Below are 26123 nucleotides of genomic sequence, written 5' to 3' on the forward strand. Positions count from 1 at the left end.
TCTCGTACGTATAAGATGTAGAGCTGAAGAAGCCGATTTTTCGGGAAAATTTGACATTTGATCCAGCGTAACGGGATCAATTTTTGGCATTGCAAAATACAACTTTTTACTAATTGCGGGGTTTGTTTAGACCAAACTACTGGTGCTTTGCGCCAAACTATTTCTTTCCTACTGTTAAACGGAAAGGGGCTATCGACCACCCTTTGGTCCTAAAGGGTGCATCCCCCCCCCCCCCCCGATCGCTCTTTGTTATAAACGACGTCGAACCAAATCGAGATAAAAAAAACATAGTCCGGTGGAGCCTCAGGACACGTTACGTCTAAAAATGTCCGCGCATATTTCCACTGCAGCACCATTAAGGCATACTGAGGACAGTAATAGGATTATTTTCGAGTTCAAATTACGCTGTCAACGTTTTGTCACGGCATTACACTGGTTTATTTCTTGGCGACCCCAGGTCAGAGCCCAGTCCGCCGCAGCTGCAGTTGTCGCGATTGCCGCCGTCGTGACGACGGCAGAGGCTGCGGACAGCCACCGTCAGCTATCACAGACCGTGGGTACACCCTTTGACCTGTTTTAACCCGCACATTGTGGGCCACGGGCTTAGAAATGGTACCTCCACTGGCATTAATGACATCAGCACAAACGAACGTTTAAGATATGCCTGTGATAACAAAAACGATCAAGATATCAATTTTATTATCGATTTAAAAAACATCGATTTAACTAAATAACAATACTAACGTCATTTATTTGGCGAGGAGCAGGTAATGTAGTTGCATACTGGTATGATATGAAGTACAGCATAAACACCGTGAACTGGTTTTCCCAGAATCATGCGGAACCCGACAGAAAGCATCTCTTGACTCCGTCAATGACGGAAGAATTTCGGTTCAACAGAAGAGCAATCAGTGAGACGTGTCGAGTGTCTAGCAGCCGGAGATGGTTTAAATTGGAGGTGATTTGAAGGTTTTCGGCAAATCTGTCACTGCCCGAAGCATTATCGATATTGCAACTGCTCAGAAGAATGACAATGTCGTGTGATTCAAACACTGTTCAGGTTTCTCGAGCCAGGCAGAGGAGCTTAAGAGTTCGTGTTTCCCGGCTTCCTCCGCATGGTGATAACACTCACATATGTTATCACCTGGTCTGTCGCACGCCGCACACGTTGCCTTCAGGTGATGCACAGCGAGCACATACACTTGCGTAAGTTGTTAATGCATTTGCGAGGATAATTATTCACATAGAATAAGTCAGTGGTAATAGCGTTATTCCTTGGAGAAAAGCCAAGAGAACGGAGATATAGATGCGTTGCAACATGCCCTGTTTTTTTTTCTCCGAGAACGAAGGCCATTTCTACTGGCTGGGCTTACTAATGCTATATATACACGGACTTGTTCCATGAAATGGGCAAAAGGCGTTGCCAACAAAACAGCACCTATAAACGTGAGCAGTTCCAATGTTTCAGCGAATCACGAACACTTTCCATGATTCCCAAGACGAGGCGAGCTGTGACCATGCGCTTCCATCTCTGCACACAAGCTGCGTGCAAGATGCTGTCTGTCTCCCCTGAACATTTGCTGGCTAGCTCCGCATCGATAGCTCAGCTGGTTAGAGCGCATGCCTGCCGATTCACCCTCCCGTGGCGAGCGCGTTCAAATCGCTTCATGTGCCGCCGTTTGCATCGTGAGTGGGACGGTCTGCGGCCGGTGGCAGCGGCTTTGCCAAAGGTCAGGTGACGTGAAAGGGCAGGCGGGACCGGGCCTGGTAACGCGACACGTTCAGCTCCCGCCGTAAAACTGCGACGTTGACCCGGACTTCACGTGATGCTATACGCTCTCAACCTGCGCGACTGCCCACCATTCAGGCGTCAGCGCGCTGCGGGACGGCAACCACGTCATCTGGGTTATGCAAGGAATGGCATAACCACAAGTCAGCGCAGACCATTAGCAGCTGTTTTACTCCCTGTGTTATGCTCCACTACGCCAGCGTTTTACGTGCGGTATGCCCGTGCGGCTCTATGCACCAATTCACCGCGTGTTTGCTGTGGCGGCAGGGCCGCGGACGTTTAGCGTCGGAGGCCGCTGAACGCACGCAATCACACGGCGTACTAATGGCCGCCGCAGTGTAGCCGGGCGTGGGTGAAATGGCACCCCAGCGTATTTTGGTGGCGTTACGATTGTTTGCTTGATTTTATTGCTGCGGAATGGACGGGGACCACTTTGCCATGTTGGCTTTCTCTGTGATAATGTGACCTGTTCCGATTTCTTCCCTCACCGTTTTCACGCAGAAAATTGGTTACTGACGCGTGTTTTCGGTTGCATATAATTCACTGCCAGGTAGCTGTATTTGAAATGGCTGTATATTACGTAGTTCACCTTAACTTGTTCTCCAATAATGACATACGTTTTACAGTGCAACAACCACCAGCAAACAGTGTCCTAGAATTGTCGTTTTGGGATGCAGAACAACGCCCCTACGAGGAATAATTTTGCATTCCTTTACCCCTGTTTCTATGTGAGATTTCACTCCCACCTGATGTTATATCATACGTACTAATCCCACATGCTCCCTCCACAGACGATCCTATGGTGTCATCCAAGTCGTAGCTCACTTGGAGCCACCTAGCATAAATAAGACCTTACAGAACCTGGACTCCTATTACTATGTCCTTCCACACCCACACCCAAACCATGTATGAATCATCATTATGCTTAAATCACCGAATCAGCATCCAGAACCGGTACCTCTACAACCTGCCTGTCTATGGTTCCAAACTGGATCTGAAGAACATAAGTGAATCATTACGGAATGTTGTGAGGCATTTGTTGACAAAAGCGTGAGCAGTTGCGGCATACCTAGCGAGGCAAGAGATCCAAAGTCGGCTGATGTCATGCCACATATACGCACAGAACACACCGTTGGCGCCCAATCATGATGGAGGTTTTGTCTCGATAGTACAAAGAGAAACACAACATCATGCCCAAATCCACAATGCTCAAGTGTCTAACAAGCTGCATACGAGCCGCGTATCATACGGTCCGACCCTGGATGTCCCGCCTATGCTTGGACTGCGAAGGTCAATAACCTTAGCCAGCCAGACAAATCGGCCTTGGTTTCTTTACAAAATGCATAACATAGAATGCAGCTGTACAGCTTTGTGCCTAATCTAAGGCTTTCGCATGCCGAGTTTTTTGTCTGCCGTACCACGGAAATTCCACGGAAGGCATGGTGGATAATTTTACCCGAGACCATTTTTCCTGAAGAGAGTTGAGTACTGAATTGCATCATTCCCGAAATGTGGGAGCAAAACATTTATTGGACGCATTCTAAGTTTTATTAAAAATGTGAAGGCTACTGTTTTAATGTTCATTTTCACAACTTTGATGTCACGTAAATTGATCAGAAAGTTTGAAAATAAGGCTCAAACTGTCTGATCTTTTAAAATTTGATCCGAAGATTTTGAATAACAAATTTATGGGATCAGAGCTCACGTTAAGCAATGCTTGTTGTACGAGCCCTGACCCCTTCCATCCAATGGCGGAATTCCTATTCAACTGTAGCACTTGGTGACGAAATTTTAACATGACGCAATGTTCGGGACGGTTGATCCTACCCTCTGACGTCACCTGACCTTGTGCGCGGCCGCTGCCACCGGCCGCCGGCTATATCTATCAAGGGTAAATAGCGAGCGCCTAAAGTGACTCGAACCCACCACGCCAACGTTTTGGGTGGGTTGGATGGCAGGCGGTCTATCTGAGCCAATGGGACAGTATTAACTGACCTATTTTTGTTTTTCTTAGCCTCATACAAATGTAATGCAAAAACATTTATCCATCTTTTTGTGTGACCTTCAAATAACTACTTTTCCCCTGAAGTATTAGTCAATATCCCTTCAAAATTGAACGACCGCAAACTATGAATAAATTTCATAGATTAATTAGATTAACGGGCCAGCCACTCAAATGCGTTTAATAGACAATCGAGAGGGAGCAAATAATACCAAGTGAAGGAAATAGTCTAAAAATTCACTTCAGAAAGCTCTGTGCAGTTTTTGGTCAATAGCGTGGTTTGATGATGCTAGATTTAAGTCATTTAAGCTTTTGCACATCATGAAGCTAAATTATGCTTCCGTGCATAGTTTTGTGACAGAGTTAGCGCAGCGTTTACAGTTAGGCGTTAGCTTACCTAGCCTCGGTTGAAGCTTTCTATAGCCTGGGGTAAAAGACATGGACCGTAGCGTATTAATCACAGTTTTTGTTTACAACCTGGTACACCTACAGTGAAGACTTAAAAACGTTTTGTTAAGTGCAATCATCATTGACCAGAAATTCTGCCTTTCAAGACTGTTTAATCACATCTAAAGCACAGAGCTGTTCTTACTTATCTGACATCTCAATCTTGTATGATGGCGGATATGGTTGATAATCCCATTTTCGTAGGCTGGTTGGGTGATCCTGTTTGTTTGCAAAACATGCCAAAGATGCCGATTTGTATTGCTGGTAGGGAGCGGAAAGAAGCCTGGCCTTAAGAAACACGGTAGATTTGTCTCCTTTGGGGCTTTTATTGCGTACCTTACCTGCCTCCAAAACACGAATGATAACCAGACCTAATGATGGCTGAACATGTGAGAAGATTGTTGTTTGTCATAGGTATGATACTAATTCAATGTCAAATTTTAATATCTGTATTTGTCAACCGTGATATTTCTCACTTTTTAAGCCTCAGCTTTTCTGAGTTGGTTTTCTCTGGTATGGTCTTTTGCAGTTATTTTTTCGCTTCCCATCCTAGTTCAAAAGCAATTCTAGCTCAATGCCAGCAAGCAAGCTAAGACAAGCTAACAAGCTTCCACATCCTCACATTCTGTCACTTTGCGCAGGCACCAAAGTATACAAAATGCATACCGGTTGTCCTCCAGCTGGTCAGATCAGTGCTCTCATCTGTCCGGTGACATCAGATCAAAATACGGATTCCTGAAATATCCAAGACAAACCTTGATCTTCTGGTTTTTCGGCACGATAGGCTCGGAGTTTATATGCTACCAATTATCGACCCTCAATATCCCAGAAGATTGTGGTGACATTTTCAAGCAAACAGTGGTTATATTGTTAACACTCTACTTTTCCAGCGGTTTATGGTCACGAGTGACGAATGCTCACAGTCACGTGCTCACGGGTGCACATGGCCATGACTTACGAGTGAACATGGGCACAGGTTGAAACGACGAGCTTTGACAATATAACCAATGCTTGCTTGAGAACGTCGTTTAACCGACACCTCCTGACGGAGTGAAGGTAGAGCTCTGTCACCAAAAGGACTTGGAGTTCGTTATACTGATTATTCCTTTCCAGCAGAGCCATGACGACAGACATGATGATCCGTGATTCTGTGCTGTGGAACGTGCCTCATGGGGAACGTTTCCCAAGAACTATACTGAGAAGGAATAAAACGTTAAATGATTTGAACGCAAATTTTACAGATGCCTAGCGATATCCAAAACAATTAGGTTTAATAAATGCTGAAATAAATTAAAAAACATGGTTCTGGTAGAATACACTTACCGGGGGTAGAATACAGTTGTCATTGAAATGATGGTGTAAAGCGAGCATGCATGGAATTGAACAGTATGATTTATCATGATGCTTGTTAATGGCTTAAGTAAACATATGCGTAACTGGAAAATATGACTGTCTATGGTGCTTGATAAATGCCATCCTCACGGGACGCGTCGCCTTTGTTCGGCTGGAGACGTAAGGTCATGCGGACCCTGTAAACTGGTGTTTACGCGGCCCCGCAGCCCGCGCGCTAACCTGAGCTTCTCAGGGTGGGGTTAGCGTAACGTAGTGCTTTTGGTTTCCGCATGAATATATATATATATATATATATATAGATATAGATATATATATATATATATATATATATATATATGCTTTCTCTGGTTACAAGCACAGCCTGGTATCCAGAGGAAGTGTGATGTATTGGCAGCAGACATCAAGGGACATTGGGAATTTAACTAAAGATGAATTGTGAAGAATTGTGCATAGCGGCAATATCGGGAAGCGAAGAACTGGACGCGGTGCAGATAATTGCTTGCTGAAGAAGTTAATGTTTGGTCCAGCGAAGAACAGAGAAGATGACATACGCGCAGTTGAATGTGCGTAGTGATGCTCCGAAAGACGAATTTATTTATGATGGTGATTATGAGTAAAAGCGGCTTCCCTGTAGCTCCCTTCGTGGGAGCCATCAGTTTATAAGTAAGCATATCGGCTAGTTTATTTTATTTCTTAAACTCCGCGGAGTGAATGCATGCCGGTCCGGCACGCAAACCATTTTTCATGGTGAATGGAAATCGAGTGCTGGAAATGGGATCCAGCCAGTGGGGACGTAACGGGGCGTCGGAAGTGAGTGGTCCTGCGGTAAGTAGCAGGTGCCGTGTTTGTTGGCCGTGTGTGTCGATTGTGAGATTCCTGCATTCTGTGTTTGTCTGTTTGTGCCAAGAGGCCTGTGAGAGTCTGAAAGTGGGTTGTGTTGATTTTCCCGCGGGTCTAACAGACAACAGCAGAGCCTATGGTCTGCGTCCGCGTAAAAGCGAGGGACGTTCACGTCCGACAAAAGGCTGAGGACGGGAGAGGAGCGGAGGTACCAAAGCAGAGCGGAGAGCGGTGTTTGCAATGACCTGTAAGTTTTTTTTTTACAAAAAATGCCACCAACGAGAAATTCGCTGAACTGCGGCATGGGCCAGATCTTTGCGATGTAGAGGCGAAAAAGAGTTCGCCTGTGGGCGCCGCGATGTTCCCACGCGAGTGCGGTGATGCCTTTTAAAACTTTACATTGTCGTGTGCAGGTATTTATCATGAATAAACGTAATAAAGATGAGCCGATAATTTGAAGTAGTGCCGCGACATTAAACGCTAGTGACTGATCGGAGAATTTGGCGCGATGCTTCAGATAAATCTCAGTTACGAGGGAAGGATTTGTTTGAGACAAATAAGAGCTGCTGATTTTAGCACATCCATGAATGTGACTTTGTGCTATTTGCACAACCTGATCTGCGCGATCAGTGCTAGGATGTACGAACCACACTGTCGGGTCGTCGGCGTAAAGGGAATATTAAAAGGAGGAAGGGGGTCTGTGTTATGAGGGTCGATGAAACCGATATCTATCGTTGTTAAAAAGTTTTGTGTGAAGATCAAACTTCTATACGGAGCTCGCGGCCTATATTTAAAGCGGTGAGTGTGTGTGTTTCCTTCCATACCAGACGCTGTACGTCCGGCCTTAAAACAAAAACAAAAACAACCAAAATGGAATAAATTCAGCGAATGATGCACGGGCATTAATCTTATCTTATATAAATTTGGAATCGGCTAAATAAACTTGAAAGTTATCCCAATTTTCTTTGCTTGGACGTTCCGTGCTCTTGACAGTGGGTGCTCCAACTTTGCACGTGGTTTACGCAAATAGTGGATATTGTACACAGTGAAAATAGTGCAAATAGTAGATGGTGATAGTCGCACGTGGGTTACGCAGACGCCCCGCTGATAGCACAGCATGGCCCAGAGTCACAGGACGCTGCACACTGGTACTCATTGTCCCACTGATGCGCGTGTTTGCGCTTGGATGACGAGTATGTGGAAAAGATTGGTGTCTGGAGGCTGGAATGCTGTTCAGAAAATCAATATGAATAGGGGGGGGGGGGGGGGCAGCGCGCTCTACAGCATTTCATGTCCAGGAGCCGTATTTAAAAGGGTACTGAGGCTCAACTCTTAGAATATACTTTGGCACCGAACAGCCCGTGTTGCTGGCCGTTAGACGAACATTTAATGCGCTAAGCGTCTAGCGGAATCTCACTGCTAGATAGCAACATGATTTGGCTCTACAAAGAGGTGCCGGATTTAACGCCCGACGACATATGCAGCTTTTGTGTGCAGAAGTTTATCGACACTGTTGGGAGTGACCAGGTGTACCGTACTGTCACACTTGAGGGGAGAGGCCCGACTACGTGGGCTTTTTCACCACTGCATGGACAGCAAGCGTCTCTCTCTGTCTGCTTGGTATCAGTATTTCGGATGGCAGGAGGTGGCGATCGATAAACAGCTGGACAGGCGCGCAGCAGGAGCTTTTCCTGTGTTAACCGGGCCTAGAGAGCCAGCCACAGTATCGGACAGCAGACTCCGCAGCTTCTCAACGGAGCCGGACGAGCAACGTGTCAGTGCTACTGGCAACGGTTTCCTCGGCAGATGAAGCCTGAGGTGAATGTTGTGAACAAATGTACTTCGCTGGTGCGTCAACTTCGAGAAACCCAGCGCCCAAGCGTCAGAGCGAGCAAAGCCGGGTGGCGCCACAAAGACCGGAGTAATCTGTTTCCACTTACCTCAAACACGGAACAGGACAGAGGAAATATTTTGAATGTATACCTCTGGAGGATGACTTGATTTGTGACCGGCTTCTGGAGGAAGGTTCGCCGTTTTTTCTCGGTGATTACCTCCGTGTGGAATGCCATATTACTCTACAAACCTACGCCCAATAGTGCTGGGAAGGGAATGGGAACGAGCGTTGGAATAAGGGTGGCTGGCAGGAGGAGGAGGAGCAGCAGCAGATGGAGGAGGAGGAGGAGGAGGAGGAGGAGGAGGAAAATTCCAGCATTATTAGAGAGAAGGCTACTGTTGCAATCTTTGACCGCGATGGCTATACCTCGATCAATGGAGTAGGTCCTACGCAAGGAGAAAATGCAATGGGGCTGGGTGAAATTTTAAACTAATATATGGTAAGAAGCGGGTCAGAGCTGTGAAGATCATAAAGCTAGTTTATATGAAATACTGCTTATTGATCGAAGTAACGCCGCTTTGACAAGAAATGTCAAGATCGGAGACTGCTGGGTGGAATAATCGTAAACTCTAGCGAGCCGTATAGATCATTCCACAACAGACATGTGAGAAGAACGTGCATCACCAACACCTGTAATCCACGTCAGTCAGTATGTGAGCGTGGCGAGGCGGCCACCTGGCGGCAGCTGGTGTCGTCTCGAGCCGTGTTCATAACGTGCAGCTCGGCTATGCTACTTAGGCGACTTCCAGGGGCCATACTAGGATTGCCGCACTTAAAATCAGAAGAGAGCGGTAAAGTTTTTTTTTTTGCCCCGCTGTTGCCCTACAAAAGCGCTGAAGTGATGACCAGTGCCCAGTGCAGATGCAAACTAAAGCTGCGCAGGTGCCTCACATCATTAGATCGATCTCTCATGAAAATGAAAAAAACGGCTTCAATAATGCGATCGGCTACTCATGAAGACAAGAAAACTTTACGTGCATTTTGTCACGAAAGCGGCGGCCATGCCTCGAGGGATCATCGTTGTTTGCGTTGAAAGGTGACATGGATCCGCAAGACAGCTGTTGATGCTGGCGGCGACCAGGGTCAGTCGTGGCTGCCTCGGCCATCTATACGTGGTGGAGACCGGCACACATCTGCTTGCGAGGCACCTGCAGATGACCGCGCCTCACGGCCGGGCAAGGGTGAGTTGTGTGTGCAGTGCACTAACCATCAACCAGCGCAGAGGCCAGGTCACTGGGCGAGAACGCGAGCATCTGTCGGCGATCAGGGACGGCGTCTGCAGCATCCAGGCGCGGAAGGACGCCGTGCTCTTGCCATAGGGGCCGAGGCCGCCAGCATTCTTACTCTGAGGGAATATGAAGTGGACCTGTACGAGTCATGGACTACCAGATCATCGAAAATGTCGACGGATCGCAGTGTATTTCCCTAACGGGCATCATGCGTCTGGGGAGCATGGTTAGAGGAATGTACGACCGGCGCGTCATCCTGCAGCCCCTGACTTCGTACCAATCTTTGTGGGGTTAACCGGCGGAAGTCCGTGGCATGATATACAGAGGATTCGTAATAGACCGGCTGGAGCGAATATGCTCCCGAATGTGGGCATAAAAGCGGCTTATCTTCATGTACTGTGTTACATGAAGATAAGCAGCTTCATGCTTGTTCTGGCACAGGCCTTTGGCCGCGTTTGCCAAGCAAGACCGTGTTTCTCACTGTAAGAGATCCTGCTTGAACATGAGGTCACGATCAGACCGTTCTTTGAGAAGCTGATCATGCTGTAATACATACATATATATGCATGCATGTGTACAGGTGAGCCACGAGTGAGCATCTATGTCGTGTCTGATCGTGGGTAGATTGTACGACAGAGTCGCTTGTTAGCTCTCGCAAAAGGCGTCTGGCAGCCGCGTCAGCCCCGTTCCAATCAGCTGCAGCTTCCGCACGCTCGGTAACGAGCCGAACAAAGTTGGCAGCCATTAGCCGCGACGCCAGACACCGTCCGATTCAGAGAAAAGGCTCTCTGGCACAAAGCAGCAGCAAAGTATCTATATCAGCACTGGAGCACAGCCGACAATAGTTGGGATAATAACAACAACGCCGTCAGAACGGGCCGTCAAGCGCGAGCTTTGTGCGCGATTGGCCCGTTCCGCGGACGGTTCTCCCCTCCCCGCCAGTGAAGCTGTCATAATTCGCCGTCTTATCAGGCTGCCGGCCCCCTTCCCCGCCCCATCGCCGCGGGGTCTGGAGGGTCGTCGCGTCCGGTCGCCACGTATGGAGGCGGACTTACCGCGGCCTGCAGTGCAGACGCCATACGTTGGTCCCGCAGCGCCAACAATCGGCACTGAGTCAACGCCGAGGGTGGCGCTGCCGGCAGAGGGGCGTCGGCGTAACCACCGCTGGCATCAGTGAGTTCCTCCCAACAGAGGCTTTTGGTCGGATTCGGCCACCCGTGCTCGTTTGTTTTACACCCTGGGATGACACGGGAATTTACGTCTATGGCGCGGACCAATGCACGGCAATACTGCAGCGTTACCAGGACCTGTTCATCTGCATTTAAAGCTGCTGGAAAGCTCTGGCACCCGCGCCTTTTGCAAAGTGTAAGTTGGCTGCAAAGCTGCTAAACAGCGATTGTGACAGAAAAGAAGCGAGAGAAGGCGTTGATAAAAAACAGAAAAGATAGAATAAACAACTCACACGCATATCTACACTCACGCGTGCGCGCGCGCATAAGATAAGTAGGAATATGACGCATGTGGAAAATAACTGAAGGGAATGTTCCACATTTGAAGATATTGGGATAACCATCAGATATGACAGAACAAGTTTACTTGTAACTATTGGTAAGCTTTCAAGATTCAAAAATCATCCTAAGCTGCAAAATTTCAAAGTTTGTAAAAGTGCACCCCACTGGGTCATCGTTTGATGGCGTCATGTCATGGTTTTATGACGACAGCAATACCTGGCATCATCTGGCAGCCAGACCTAAAGAATACCTCGAAACGCACGAAAGCTGACACCAGCAAGCCATTCCCGCCGCGGGCGCTGTGATGGGCAGCGGATTAGTAAATGGTTTGCTTGTGGATTTTTTGTCTTGGTACTGGTCGTAGGGGAAGGCTTGGTAGGCTGGTTGACATACGCAACGTAGCGATCGCCAGCTTTTAGGACATATTATAATTATCAAACCAATGTATGCTGTGACGGCTGTCATGAATCTCCTACCGAAACCTGCCAAGGGCTGTTAAGGATGTGAATACTGTGCTGTCGACTTATTCTTGCCTGCAGTGCTGTAGTCCTGACATTACTATCATGTGATGCGCTCAATATTACTTTCTTTATTATTTGTAGCTTGAAACGCAGTTGCATGCGATAATTAATAAGTCTGTACCATTGCTATGAACTGGTTAGAACAACATTGTTATTTCTATGATAAAGATGGTGAGGTTGAGTCACCAAAAATGTTTTCTTTGCTCAGGATTATTCATGCAATTACTGGTGATCTCTGCTATCACCGTTCTGGTGCAGCAACATTCTCACCGTTGATAGTTCTTTGGCGCTGTTAAAACAGTTGTTACCAGCCATTCATAAATTTTAAGCTGTTATCTTATAGGCTTGACATAGAGCAGTCAACCAATGTGATACATTCTGTATGGCACGGGTCAACAGTGTCATTGTGGCACTACCTCGGCGTAGCGTAAAGAACAATGATATGGTTTTTGTACTGCAATCCCTGCTGCGTTCATAATAAATTCCATCAGGAAAAGATGGGCCAAGCATAGATTCTTGTATTAACTCCGCATCTGACATGTGACTGACCCAAAACACATGATACAATATACAAATCACTTTTAGCAAGGCACACAGCCATTAGGTGACATCACGTGCTCAGCCTGTTTTGGAAATCCACAAAACCTGGGTGACAAAGATACAAACACATCTTCTGCTTCCATAGCCATGCAACATGCTGCAGCCACCAGGCTGCTTCACTAGAAATATGTTGTTCACAAGTAATAACGCGTGTGTAACAAGATAATATTGCATGTAAAGTGACACTGCAAACCTGCTGACCTCACACAATGCCAGAAACATGACAAGTGCCTGCAGTTATGGTTAGATCAGCGAAATGCAAGGAAGTAGTGGAGCTGCTGATGCACACAAGGCTCGTGATGAAAAATATTCTTAAGTGCTATCCAAGAAACCAACAGCAACACTTTTCCACCTTTCTCAGCACTCAGCATCTCACAAGTTGCAGTGATTATGACACTGTTGGCTCACAAGCATTGTTTGCCCGCACACAAAATTCAGAATTCTTGAGGGAAGACAGTTTTGCAAATCTGCATCATGTGAGCTTATTCCTAATGAGCCACGCAGGCCAGCCTCTACAGCCAAAATGAAGTGCTAATATAATGGCATGCAATGGCTTAATTACATGTTGTAATGCTTTAATAGGTTCAAAATGTTGGCACAATCATAATGAAGTAGCAAATTGCCTTTGCACACCATTGCAACATAGGTGTTAGTATTTGTTTTAGTTTACGGGCATCAAAACCTTGTTCTGTTCAAACAGGAAGCTAAAGATAGAGGCAGGTATCAACATATCACATCTTGCTGTGAGCCAGCAAACTTAAAGAATACTGAAACAATGCTCTCTCTCAGAAGTACAAGCCTTGCAGGCACACTCCTCATCACATCAAGGTCAATACAAGCCACTGGCACGCACCACCAGTGATCACACCCATTTCAAGTCCCTGATTCACGCTCTTTTGTAAAATAAGCGTGATTCCACACTTGCACAGCTCGCGGGACTATGAAGTTGCGGGTTTTCTTACAATTCCAGCACAGGTTTCCGGTTATAACACCGCATTTTACCGTGAGCTCGCCTCCAAACAGTTCCAACGGGGGTTTATGGTAATGCATATTAAGAGGTTGTACTTGAGGGACACAACTGTGTTGTCCAAGATTTAAATTTATTGTGCAATATGTGTTAAATATTTAGCTATATACGAACACACACACACACACACACACACACACACACACACACACACACACACACACACACACACACACACACACACACACATATATATATATATATATATATATATATATATATATATATATATATATATATATATATATTTATATATATATATATATAATTACTATAATGTTACCCTAATTTTATAATGCCTAGCAAACTCATAAACCCGTGCAAGATTCTTTGCTCCGGTGCACACGGCGCCAGCCGAGCTGTCCGTAAGCAATACGTGAGAAAAAGAAGAAACGCCAGCGGGAGAAAAGACAAAGTTGCCGTTGCGTCTTCTTTTAGAAAACGTTCGAGACAGCGCCATTCTTTTTCGGTGTCGTATTTTTTCCAAGCAATGACGTTCTTTTTCATAACTTTGGCCCATAGCCTAGATATAAGGAAAAACGCCGCCTTATCGGGGAGTGCCGCACGACCCGAAAGTGCTCACCCTTACGTTCGCGACACGCATTCAGCAACGAAATCTTACTAACAGCCACTCACCTTCGCGGACTGTATCGCATGCGCCGCATCATCGCTTTTGCGAATGTATCAGCGGCCATGCTGTTTTTGACCATAAGCAGAAAACAGCCTGTAATATCACGGCGATCGTATGACGTTTCTATGACATCATCATTGCGAAGGTGGCTTAGAAATAGTCCCTCAATAAACATTTTGCCACTTTTGCGGGCGTGTAACTCAGGAACCAGAGGGCTTTGGTTCTTAACACGGGCTCGGGTGGGGGAGGGGGGGAGGGGGGTAAATTGATCCGCCCCGAAGGTTTTTCCAGAATGGTTTTCGAACGGTGTGGTGCAGGCTCGCCAATTTTGCATAGCTGTAGAAAATTGAATAGCTGATCTTTTGGCATCAACAATTTAGATGTACCCTGTAAGGTCACTGACCTATGGCACGTCAAATTCAGGCCATGGTTTCAGCGAAGTCAATTTCTGGGGAATCATTCAATCTGATACAACCACGGAGTGTCGGACGAGGCCATTCCTCTCTGAGGTGCTTTCTTAGGCAACGCAAATATTGAATGAGCAAATTACGTTGACTTAAGGTCAAGTATAATGGTCAGATCATAGTTAAAACCAACCTGTTTTATTGCTCTAGGGCTTGCTGTATGTAAAAGTTTCTGGCGCTCATTTGGAATTTATTGATAGCGGGAACCGCATTACACATCTTCCATGGACTTCTTAGAGGTCAGAACAGGTCATTGATCTGAAATGACCTAGGTCAAAATTTTTTTTCAGGAGCATACTGCCTTGCGTAATCTTTGTTGCTTATTCAAATGCAAAACCCAGAGCAGTCTGGTCTGATTTTGGTCACCATGACCTTCAAAAGGTAAAACAATGTCACTGACCTTAACTGAGCATGTGACCTTTTGCTCAGAAACAGTCATCTAGGTTATGGGATGCTTCGAAGACCAACCTGGAATTCGACTCTTTGACCCTATTTAACCCAAAGGTCATAACCTAAGAACCTAAAATTTTGACCTAAGTGAGTTCATGCACAGGTCACCATACCCTGTAAATTTGGTATCTCCAGCTCTCTTATTTTCCGAGATCTCAGTGGGTCAAACTGACCTCCTCCCGAGCGACTTGTATCTAGCCGGCCACCCGGGCGCGTCTTAAAAGGGAATGGCTGTGAACTGCTTCAAAATGTCCTCATCAAATGGCTTTTTCAGTTCAAAACCTCATATAAATGTGGAACACTCCCTGTAATCAAAGAAGCCACGAGACAGAAACAAACAAAAAGAAATGCCTGTGTACTACAGAAATGCCCACGCCATGTGTACATACATCGGCCACAGTGGGAGTCCCACAGCGAGGCGACCAGGCATTTGTCTGTCCGCGCCCGCTACCCAGGTACACCGGACCGTCTCTCGGGGCCACCCTGGCCGCTGCCACCTCCGGTCTGCCCCGGCGCGCGCGGCCAGAGATGGGCCGCGCGTAGGCCCGCACCCGCCAACGCCCCTGCAGCGCGAGATGGGAGATGAAAGTTCGGCACAGCGCGCGGCGGCCGCAGCTCACCGTGTAGGAGTGCCGCTTCAAACTCCGGCACTCGGTCTGCGGGTCGTTAATTATTGGTAAAGCCTTGTGCCTTCATATTTCACACCAGGAAGCCAGTTTCACAAGGCGCAAATACAGACTGCCGTTGTTCGTAAATCTTACCCTGCAGCCGTTTACCCATGTAAAGCGCTCATTTTACCGGATGGTGTTCGTTGCAGTGCGCATCATCATGGGTCACGTCGGTGAAGCAGATACGTTTTCCGGTAACCAATCCACAAGTGATGTAGCTTGTGCATGCACTTTGTTGGATGGGATTCAGAAGGAATGATCTGAAGTCGTAATTGTGATTGCTTTATTGCAAGTGTCGGGTGAGCGCCGACGCTCAAACCTTTCTCAAAAGTCCGCGTGAAGCCAAACCTGTGTTTGCAATTAATTCCCGTCACATTGCCTTCAATGCGATGCTACAAGTCAGAGGGCGCAGGGTGCTCAGACAAAAGTGTTCACGTAACAAACAGCGACCTGTCACGGACCTCAAACAGCCAGCGAAGTCGCAGCCCCTCGCTGACGCCGTGTCCATGGTTCCTCGTCGGCACTCGCTTTCCTCCAAGGCCATCAACAATAGGTACAGCCAAACAGCAACACAGCGGCGTTCTTTCTATTGTGCGCACTTGTTCCGTGTGCCGGACCATTTGTGCTCCCCGGCTTGCTTAATTAGTCAGTGATGCCGAGCGCCCCGATCGACCGCTCCTCCGGACAGCTATCGGCGCATCCAGCGACTGTCCGGCGGCACTCGGCGGGCCCCAGCTCCACTGGACTTCCCATCACCTGTCCCCGGACCGGGTGCACGCACACACGGCCGAATCCGAATCAGACTCACTGGCGTTGAGGAGTGGGGCGTGAACGTTGTAAGACGAGTCAGACTCACCGGCGTCGACAAGTGAGGCGTGACCCGTGTAAGACGAGTCAGACGCTCGACTGATGGTGCTAGCAGGTCCTCCGCTAGGTGGCTCCGGTTTACAGTTGTCGATGCGCCTCTTTGATCTGATTTTCCAAGTGCCTTACGGTTTTGCTGGGGGTCGAGTTGATCGATTAATCCCAAAACGTTTTTCACCGCTAATGAACTCATATTGCGAACGCATCGTTAGCGCCAGTGAGTGGTGTTCTTACTAAGGAGTTTGCCAGGGCCAGCAACAAATCCCGCACATCAGCCTCCGGCTATTACGAACACAGTGCATTTGCTCACATCGAGCTTTGGATGGCTTGTGGTCTGACGGGGGAGGGGGGGGGGGGGGGGTCTACCCGCTCTAGCTATTCCCACACTACACTTCTGAATTTACGTCGACCCATTAAAATCTGCACACTCGTTAGAAATGTTGCCGCAGTTGGATATGGTTTTCAAAGACCGCAATACCAAGAGTGTACGGCAAAACCGTGCATATCATTTGGATGATTAATTCATGCTTAGGAATTGTGGTTTCTGAGTAGAACATAGTGTGGCATGCATCATGATGTTTTGCGAAGATCTCGTTTGTGTCACGTAAAGATATATTATAATGGCATAATCCAGACCACACATGACGTGCTGATAGCATGCGATGAGCCAACGCAGGTTGCTAATACGCTCCCGGAATCGAAATCTGGACGCCAATGCGCCGTGCCTGTGGTAACGTGATATGATGGTCGAACGCGCCGACCGCGCGTGTTTGTTTTCAGTGGCGTGCCGTCGGCTTGTGTTTCAGACACGCGGGTGCGTTCCTGCGGCGCCAGCCGCGGCCCGGAGCCGCTCCAGCTGACATGGATCAGCGCCTGCCGCTGCTGCTGGCCGTGCTGCTGGGCGCCGCAGCCAGCGGCCAGCACTCGGTGCTGCTGGACGGGGACTTGGTGCTGGGCGGCCTGTTCCCCGTGCACGAGAAGGGCGAAGGGACGCCGTGCAGCGCCACGCTGTACAACCGCGGCCTACAGCGGCTCGAGGCCATGCTGTTCGCCGTCGACCAGATCAACGGCGACCCCGAGCTGCTGCCGCACATCAGCATCGGCGTCAACATCCTCGACACCTGCAGCACGGACACGTACGCGCTCAACCAGTCGCTCGAGTACATCAAGGCGTCCATGGACGTGATGGACACGATGGCGTTCGAGTGCGACGACGGGTCGACGCCGCGGCCCAAGTACCGCACCAAGGCCGTCAGCGGCGTCATCGGCGGCTCCTACAGCACCATCTCCATTAACGCGGCCAACCTGTTCCGGCTGTTCCGCATCCCGCAGATCTCGCCGGCTTCCACCGCCCAGGTGCTCAGCGACAAGTCGCGCTTCGAGTTCTTCGCGCGCACTGTGCCGCCGGACACGTTCCAGGCGACGGCGCTGGTGGACATGGTGCAGCTGTTCAACTGGTCGTACGTCAGCTCTGTGGCGTCGGAGGGCTCGTACGGCGAGAGCGGTATGGACGCCTTCCACCGGCAGGCGGCCGAGCGCAACATCTGCGTGGCCGTGGCCGAGAAGGTTCCGCGCGACGCCACCGCCAAGACATTCGAGACCATCGTGATGAACCTACGTAAGAAGCCGATGGCGCGAGGCGTCATCCTCTTCGTCCGCGCCGAGGACGCCAGGTCAGATATCACAGATTCTCGGTATAAGACAGAAGTGTTATGTCATGATAAAGCGTGGTGAATGCTGGGGATGGGATGCTAGGAGCGTGGGTCAAAATCACCGAGATGAGGGGGCAGTAATTTTAGCATACGGTTGCACACACGCACGCACGTACCTACGAGCACGCGCACCATGCTCTTAGTAGGAGTCTCAAAATGTAAGCCAAGCAAATGATTATCATCACTTTTCGGTTATATATTTATATATATATATATATATATATATATATATATATATATATATATATATCTCTCTCTCTCTCTCTCTCTCTCTCTCTCTCTCTCTCTCTCTCTCTCTCTCTCTTTCAATTACATCTCGTTATACCAGACGGGAGCTGTATTGACTCTTCATTGCTCTGAACTCATATTGCAACACATCCCGGCTAATGTCGTTAAGACTTCAGTGATTTGTGCTATAGGTAAGCTGTGTAGATCTCGTAAATAGAACATTTCGGTCAGCACGTGCGACGACTGATGATATGCACTGATGTAGTTAAGAAATGTGTTTAGCGACCTCAATCAACACTCGCTTGTTTCGAGGTGTGACTAATGATGATAATGAAAACGCCAATTCTGCTATATGGGGCTTGCTTCGATTCCTCCAGGAGCTTTGCAGGTCCGTTGCCATTGTGTCTGACCACACCATGGCAACCTCGGAAGGCTAAGGCATTTATGATTGGATTTTAAATAGTCACTCATGTTTTTGCGACAGGCAGGCAACCCCGATCAGTTAACGCGGCAGCGCGATGGAACGCTGGCAATAGCCGCGCTTTGTCCAGGGACAGCCTCACTTATGCGTCCAATCTAAAAGATGTCGGCTCAGAGTTTAAGACAATCTCGTGGATTTCCATCTGTGGGTTGGCATTTCCAATATTGAACTTCCTTACCACCATCCATTTGTTTCTCGCTTTATCTCTGCTAACTTCCTTCTGATGTGGGGCTTTGGTGCGCGAGAAAACAATTTCATTTTGGACCAGAGCGTTCCCCTCCGCATATGCATTTTTGGGAGCGACGAAATAGGCTGCGCTTAAACTTAGAGGCGGCTTGAAAAACAGTGCAACAAATGACAGACTTACAAGGTTGCTGTTTAGTAAGGAAAAACAGTACATTGGAAAACAAATGGATAAAACGGTTCTGACTCCAACACTCAAATAACTTAAAAGGAGGCTGAGTCGCAAATCGTGCTACAACTAGATTTAGCAGTCATATTGTTGCAATCACACCACCATGCTTTTACTCACTAAGCTCATCTTAACGCATGCATGTACTGCTGAGCTCTCATAAATTCCCGGACAACTTTTCACATTTCTTACACTGACTTTCCGACTTACTGACTTACACAACTTTCACGTTTCTGACATGTTTTGTGCACATCTCGCAACAAAACACCGCAATGTCGTCTGCCCAAACTTACCCGAGGTACTCTTTTTTTAAAGATTTGATCCGAACCCTTTGAATGGATGGATTTCCGGGATCAGAGCTCACGCTAAGCAGTGCTTGTTGTGCGAACCCTGACCCCTACCATCCGATCGCGCAATTCCATGTCAACGGTAGAATTTGGTGGCGAAAGCTTAACGTGCCGCAATGCTGGGCACGGTCCGTCCTGCCCTCTGACGTCAACTGACCTTTAGCGCGACCGCTGCCACCAGCAGCAGCCCATACCTGTCAAGGGCAAATAGCGAGCGCCCTAAAGCGACTCGAACCCACCCCGCCACGGGTGGGTGCATCGGAAGGCAAGCGCTCTAACCAACTGAGTCACCTGGACGGACTCCGCGCTCTATGTTAATCGTTACATGAATGGGTGATTTGGATCACTTGATTAGCCCTGCAGGTGGCTTTCCTCGCTGTCGTTAGACCGTGTTGTCTCCTCACTGCCGTTAGATCGTGTTGTCTCCTCGCTGTCGTTAGACCGTGTTGTCTCCTCGCTGTCGTTAGATCGTGTTGTCTCCTCGCTGTCGTTAGATCGTGTTGTCTCCTCGCTGCCGTTAGCTCGTGTTGTCTCCTCGCTGCCGTTAGCTCGTGTTGTCTCCTCACTGTCGTTAGACCGTGTTGTCTCCTCACTGTCGTTAGATCGTGTTGTCTCCTCACTGTCGTTAGACCGTGTTGTCTCCTCGCTGTCGTTAGATCGTGTTGTCTCCTCGCTGCCGTTAGTTCGTGTTGTCTCCTCGCTGTCGTTAGATCGTGTTGTCTCCTCGCTGCCGTTAGCTCGTGTTGTCTCCTCACTGTCGTTAGATCGTGTTGTCTCCTCACTGTCGTTAGACCGTGTTGTCTCCTCGCTGTCGTTAGATCGTGTTGTCTCCTCGCTGCCGTTAGCTCGTGTTGTCTCCTCGCGCCTCACGTACAGTGACGTGAGGCCAGCGCGGGAGTTCCGGGGCAGTCGAGCACGTACTTGAGAGCAGAGACTGGCCGTCCAGGCCCCGGCCGCCGCGGCACCGCCACTGCGACCAGTTACCCCGACGGACGAAAGCGTGGCTAGCGTTTTTGCCGTTTGATGCTCTGTATTTTGGCTGCAAATCACAGCATTGTGCAGCCATGTCGCATTTAGATGATATCGCTCATCTTACAAGAGCTAAAAAGTGAACCTCACGTCAGGCAATCGAACCTCGGACATTTGGAAGTCATATCCAAACACAGCATCAATTAAGCTGATAGAAGCTCGACATTTCAGCGCCTTACTGCTAGTATAGTGGTTTCCATGCTCATGGCGGCACTCATTGCATGTTACAGATAGTGCTCGCCGCCGGTGTTGGTTATTGTTGAGCTGCAAGATGAATAACATGGTTTACACGCAACATGGCCGCACAAGGTGGCAATCCACAGCTGGGCAGTAGAACAAAACGGCAAATACATTTGTTCTTGGCCATAAATCCGCAATGGCTTATTAGTGGTGTTCATATTTCATATTAGTGGTGTTCATATTTTGCTTGACATCGGTATCTTAGCTGAAGTAGCTTGCGTGATTTCTAGCCACTGAAGCCACCGATCAAAAGAAAATCCGGAGATGATATTGTACTACAACCGAAACGATGGCGAATTTGAACGCATCAGCTCAGTGATGGAGAGCTTCGCTTGTGGAATGTTGACGCGGAGGTGGCCAGCAGCTGTTTTTCCACCAACCTTGGACGTTGTCGAGCTCAAAGCCTGACTGCTCATCAGTCGCGCTCCTGAATGTCAGTCCAGCGACCACAAACCCGGATCAAAGAAGATTTTCTTCCGGCCCCTGGCCTCCGCGTGATCAGGCAGCAGATCTCGGTCCGGTCGTCGGCGGGCCTGGTGTCCGGACCAGGACCGCAGCGGAGACCGTGCTGAAAACGCAGCTTCAGCTCGCTGACGCTTCGCGGTAGGAGTCCATCACCATGCGTGTCCGCCAAGCAGCACTGCCGCCTGTGAAAAAAAAAAATGTTGTGTGCACCAAGCACAGTGAAAGCTCCAGCGTCGTTTGCGCGATGCACGGTGCCGCAGCTGAATGGAGCAGGTCCGTAAGAGTGAGAGTGCAGGGCCGTGCTTGATCCGGGGGCCAGATATTCAAAGCAGAATGTTGACCCAGGGCACTTTTATCAGTAGCCTTACCTGACTTGTATAAAGACAACTAAAGAAAAGTGTTAACTTACCTGTGGTCAACTAACTCGGAATGAGCGTACTCGTTACTTTAGCAATCACAAGATGTTGCAAGGTTCGAGCGATTTCCAATTCTTAGGTGGGGATAGCTTACTGATAGTTTGCTATTTCTTTACGTATCGACCCAATGGGACTTGTCCAGGAACATGGAAAGATGTCATTAATTTCAGCTTTGTCGTCGAAACATTGTGCCAGGTTTACTGGTATCGGCAATGGAGTACCGGAAAGAAAATACCTATATGAATGCAGGCTGACGCTTGATTATTTGGGCAACATTAAGTGAATGGTCGTCAAAAATGTAGCGCATGCAATGCTACCTGGCCAGCCAGTCAGATTGGTAATTGTGTGGTTTACATTATGTTGTCCCTGTTTCAAGGCACATTGTTAACAATCGCCCATGGCGCGTTATGCCACCTGTATAAATGGTAGGTAATGACTTGGAACCTCTCTCTCAAACTGCTGCCAGTTTTTTTTTTGCTAGCGGGCACTTTTGTGGAATAATCCACCAGGTGATATATTGATTGCAATGCTACGGAATAACTTCCATCACCCATTATATAAACCAAATTATCTGTAGATTTAAAGCTCTAGTTTATCAATTAGGGCTCTTTATGGTGCTAGAACCTACTTTTATTAATAAGGCTTTATAGAACTAGGGCCTGGAGGTGTTTGTGATTGCAGTATGTCGGTATAGTTGTTAAAGTTCTGGTATATATATATATATATATATATATATATATATATATATGTATGCATACATATGCTTTGTGATGCCTCATTCAGGCAACTGATGTTGTTAATGCGACTATATGCATCTTATTTCTATAATGGGCACACACACACACACACACACACACACAACACACACACACACACATATATATATATATATATATATACATATATATATATACATAGATATATATATATATATATATATATATATATATATATATATATATATATATATATGTCTACCCATACATGTACGGTGTTATGATCGCAATTTCTGCAATAGGTTGCGAACTTTCAACACTTTTCAGTCCGTTAAATTCGTATGGCCTGGCAAGTGCTGAAGTCCCGTCCAGTATTAATCCGTTAGTTGCCCAAATTTTTTGATCCGGTCCAATCCGTCATGTCTGGATTGATCTAATACGTTAAGTGCTGGAAGGTTCATGCGTGTTATGTGAGAAAAATACTTAATTTATAGGGCATGGTAGCGTTACGGTAGCCAATAACATTTTCTAACTAGCTTCCCTTCCCCCCCCCCCCCCCCACCCAACCCCAAATGGGTCCTTTGACTTTGCCTATGCCAACCCTTTCTGCAGTATTTCTTATCACCCCGTTTTGCATCCCATGGATACGTCGCTGAACGTTTAAGTTTAAAATTTCGCCACAAACATCAATGTCAAATGATTGCCCATTGATCTGCCTTGGGTGCTCGAAATCGGTTGAAACACGTGACAATTTTGGCTGGTCAAAGCTAGTTTAGTTGTGGAGGGGAATATCACCTGTTGTCGTCCAAATGAAACTCTTGGAATTTCGTTCGTTAAAATGAAGATCTCGTCAAAAAAAATCCATCGCCATTTGGGATTTCAACGTAGGCCCAGCACTTTCCGAAACTGGGAACTACTGGGCCGATTTTGGTCGGCCCAGTCGTCACCCTTGCTCTGGGCAGATGGGGGTGGGATCCGGCCCACCTGCCCGGAACAGAGGTAACAGGAATAACAGAGGGCTCACTTTAACTGAGTTTAAGCCCGCTGTGAAGGCGCGATTTATGCACTGGGAGTATGGGATGCAATACATTAAAGCCAAAGGCCTGTCATGGCCCTGTCCCCGTTTCTCACAGCAAGGCAAGCAATGTTTAACAGCGGCGTACTTCTGGCATTATGTTTGCATTAAAACGTCGGGGAAGGCGAAGCTTTAATCCTTTGGGTTGATTAATGCAACAGTACCAGAACGTGGAAGAACATTCCATCACGATTTACCAAGGCCGGACTTTTACACTGTTCGTGTGGCGTATCCAGCCACCCCAAACCTGAGAAGGTGATGACTGAATGAAGTGATGTATTGGTGTGTCGCAGCGCAAGACGAGTGCTGAAATTTTATGCGTCGGGCAAGATACTTCTATCACCCTCATAATATTGTCGTTAGAATGGAAATAAAAGAGAGCGAAACGCACATTTTTCATGCCATTTGTATTGTCAGTAGGCGATGGTTTTGGCACAAGATGCAAAAAGTGGAAAAGCATAATTGCTATGCATTCTATGTTGTCCACTAGTGGGAGCTGAGCAAACAATGTGAACGAAGGCTGCAACATTCCAGCTTGACATAAAGGCGAAACAGGCATCATCCGTAACCTCCCTTTTTTTTCTTCTAAATTATGACTTGTTGCGTTGAAAATGACCGACCTCCAACATACCAGACAAACGAACATGTCAAGTAATAATCGGAATGTTATGAAAATGTGCGGCACCTCCAGCAGTGCTGATATAAATGAGTCAGGTAGAACTGTCGAATATTTTTGTGTCATATCCCAATGATTGCTTGATGACTTCACTTGAAGGGAGTGTTCCACATTTCCACGGAGTGTTGAGCTGAAAAACCACATTGAAGATCATTCGGTGCAGTTCACAGCCCTCCCCTTCTTAAGACCTACACCCCTAGTTTCTGGGCTATACGCCCGCGAACATGGGAGTTCTATTTCTTGAAGAGTATTTCAAGATCGAGTTGACATTCATGACGTCATAATAACGCCATTCAAATCCTGCTATTCCTTGAGCCATGCTGCAATCAGGATCAAGAAAAACATAATGGTCGGGTCGTTCGTGTGTGGTTTTCGTGAGTACGATTTCCAGATATAACAGTCGTCAGTTGGCTCTCAAGCAATGTTGTGTACGGTATGCTTCAAGTGTGAAACATGCCCTCTAAGTAATACTCCCTGGCGTAATAAACAACACTCATTTTCAGCAAAAAGCTCGTAAACCTTCCAAATTCGCCATGCACGCAAGCTTCTACCGTATTGTTTACGACATGTTGTCAGCGATCAATTTCTTTAATACTTGGTTTAAACGCACCCGAGTAAGAAGGGCTTACTTACACCCCTACGGCTTCTCCAGAATAGTTTCCGAGCGGTGCAAAGCGCTACAAATGTTGCTTCGCCAAACTTTGATCAGCTGTGTAGCAGGCATCTGACTAGCGGGTATCGTGGCGCCAATGTAGATGCATCTTTCAAGATCACCGACCTGTAGCTAGTCAAAGTCAGGCCATGTGGCCAGCAAAGGCAATTCTCATGGCATCTTTCAAGCTTGACATCAGGGTTGTTTACAGCATCGTGCATATTTAAGATGCTTTCTGAGACAAAAATGCGATTAAACCTATCATTACAACTAATTATATTAACATTTGGTGACTATGAGGGTCAGACCAAGATTAAACCCGAATGGTTCTCTTAAGAAGAGGTGATTATGAGATAGATCTTGAAGTTCTTAAAGAAGATATGCGCTAAATCACAAAGGTGTAGGCAGGTAATATACTGACACTTTCCAAGGGCATGTCCCACCCATATAGCGTACACTGTTCCGACATCTCCAAACAGTACGGTTTGCCAAGAAGTGTATTAAATTTTCATGTTGGCATAAAATACGTGGAATATGTTCCTGGTACACTGATTAAGCTGGCTGGTATATTGATTAAGCTGGCGTTGCCTTACGCACAGTGATCCCGAGGGACTCATTGTACGTCTTCTGCCGCACGGATTTTTGTGCGTCTCACGAGACTTCACTGAATGGTGGAATGAAATATATCGATATTATGACAAATGATTCGCATGATGCATGGTCATTTTGTTCAAACCCTCAGTGATAGTGCGGCTGTTTTTACAATGACCGAAAGTATGATCAGTGACTGATTTTACTACGTCCCACGGAATATCACTGGATGGGCTCATTAACGATACCTACCTATCACAGCAAAATGAGTATTAATCCTCAGTGAATCCAACAAAAGAGATTAAGAAAGGAAAATTTGCCTTGATAGCAGGGAGAAGCAGCAATGTGTCTGGCTCCCAAGGTTGCTATCCTGGAAACCGGCTCCTGGTTCTTGTTTCCAGAACCGGGGCGAGCCCAGGACTAGTCTGGACTTAAGCAGAAGGAACCAGCAAGAACCAGGGTCCAGTCTCAAATAAAGCTTAAAGATCTAGCAAGGACCAGGATCCAGCCTAACAATGAGTTCAAAGATTCAAGGAGAGCCAGAATTCAGCCTCATGACTGGCCGAAAGATCCAGCCAGAACTAGGATTTAGCTTGGTGCTAGGCCACGAAAACCAACAAGAACCGAAATACAGTCCGGCATTGTGTCGCAGGATCGAGCCTCGGTCGCACGGTCGCAGTTTCGGTCAGAGGATCATTCGGTCACGCCGCTCGTGAAAAGCTGTCCCCCTCCCCACATACGCAAGGCATCGAATAGACAGCATTTAGCTGTCGTTCTCGCGTGCTTCGCTGCC

At 47.4% G+C, this 26123-nt stretch overlaps 1 protein-coding gene across 1 annotated transcript in view; it reads left to right on the forward strand.

Moving 5' to 3' along the window:
• Positions 1–17298: 17298 nt before the first annotated feature.
• The window catches only part of LOC119108354 (metabotropic glutamate receptor), a 29118-nt gene continuing 20293 nt past the window's right edge, over positions 17299–26123 (forward strand). The window contains exon 1 of the mRNA XM_037231930.1: positions 17299–17963. Coding sequence (XP_037087825.1) covers positions 17332–17963 — 632 coding nt within the window. The 5' untranslated portion in view covers positions 17299–17331. The remainder of the gene's footprint in view (positions 17964–26123) is intronic.

Source organism: Pollicipes pollicipes, unplaced genomic scaffold, assembly GCF_011947565.3.
Source record: "Pollicipes pollicipes isolate AB1234 unplaced genomic scaffold, Ppol_2.1 Scaffold_6686;HRSCAF=7923_pilon_pilon_pilon, whole genome shotgun sequence".
Taxonomy (NCBI): domain Eukaryota; kingdom Metazoa; phylum Arthropoda; class Thecostraca; order Pollicipedomorpha; family Pollicipedidae; genus Pollicipes; species Pollicipes pollicipes.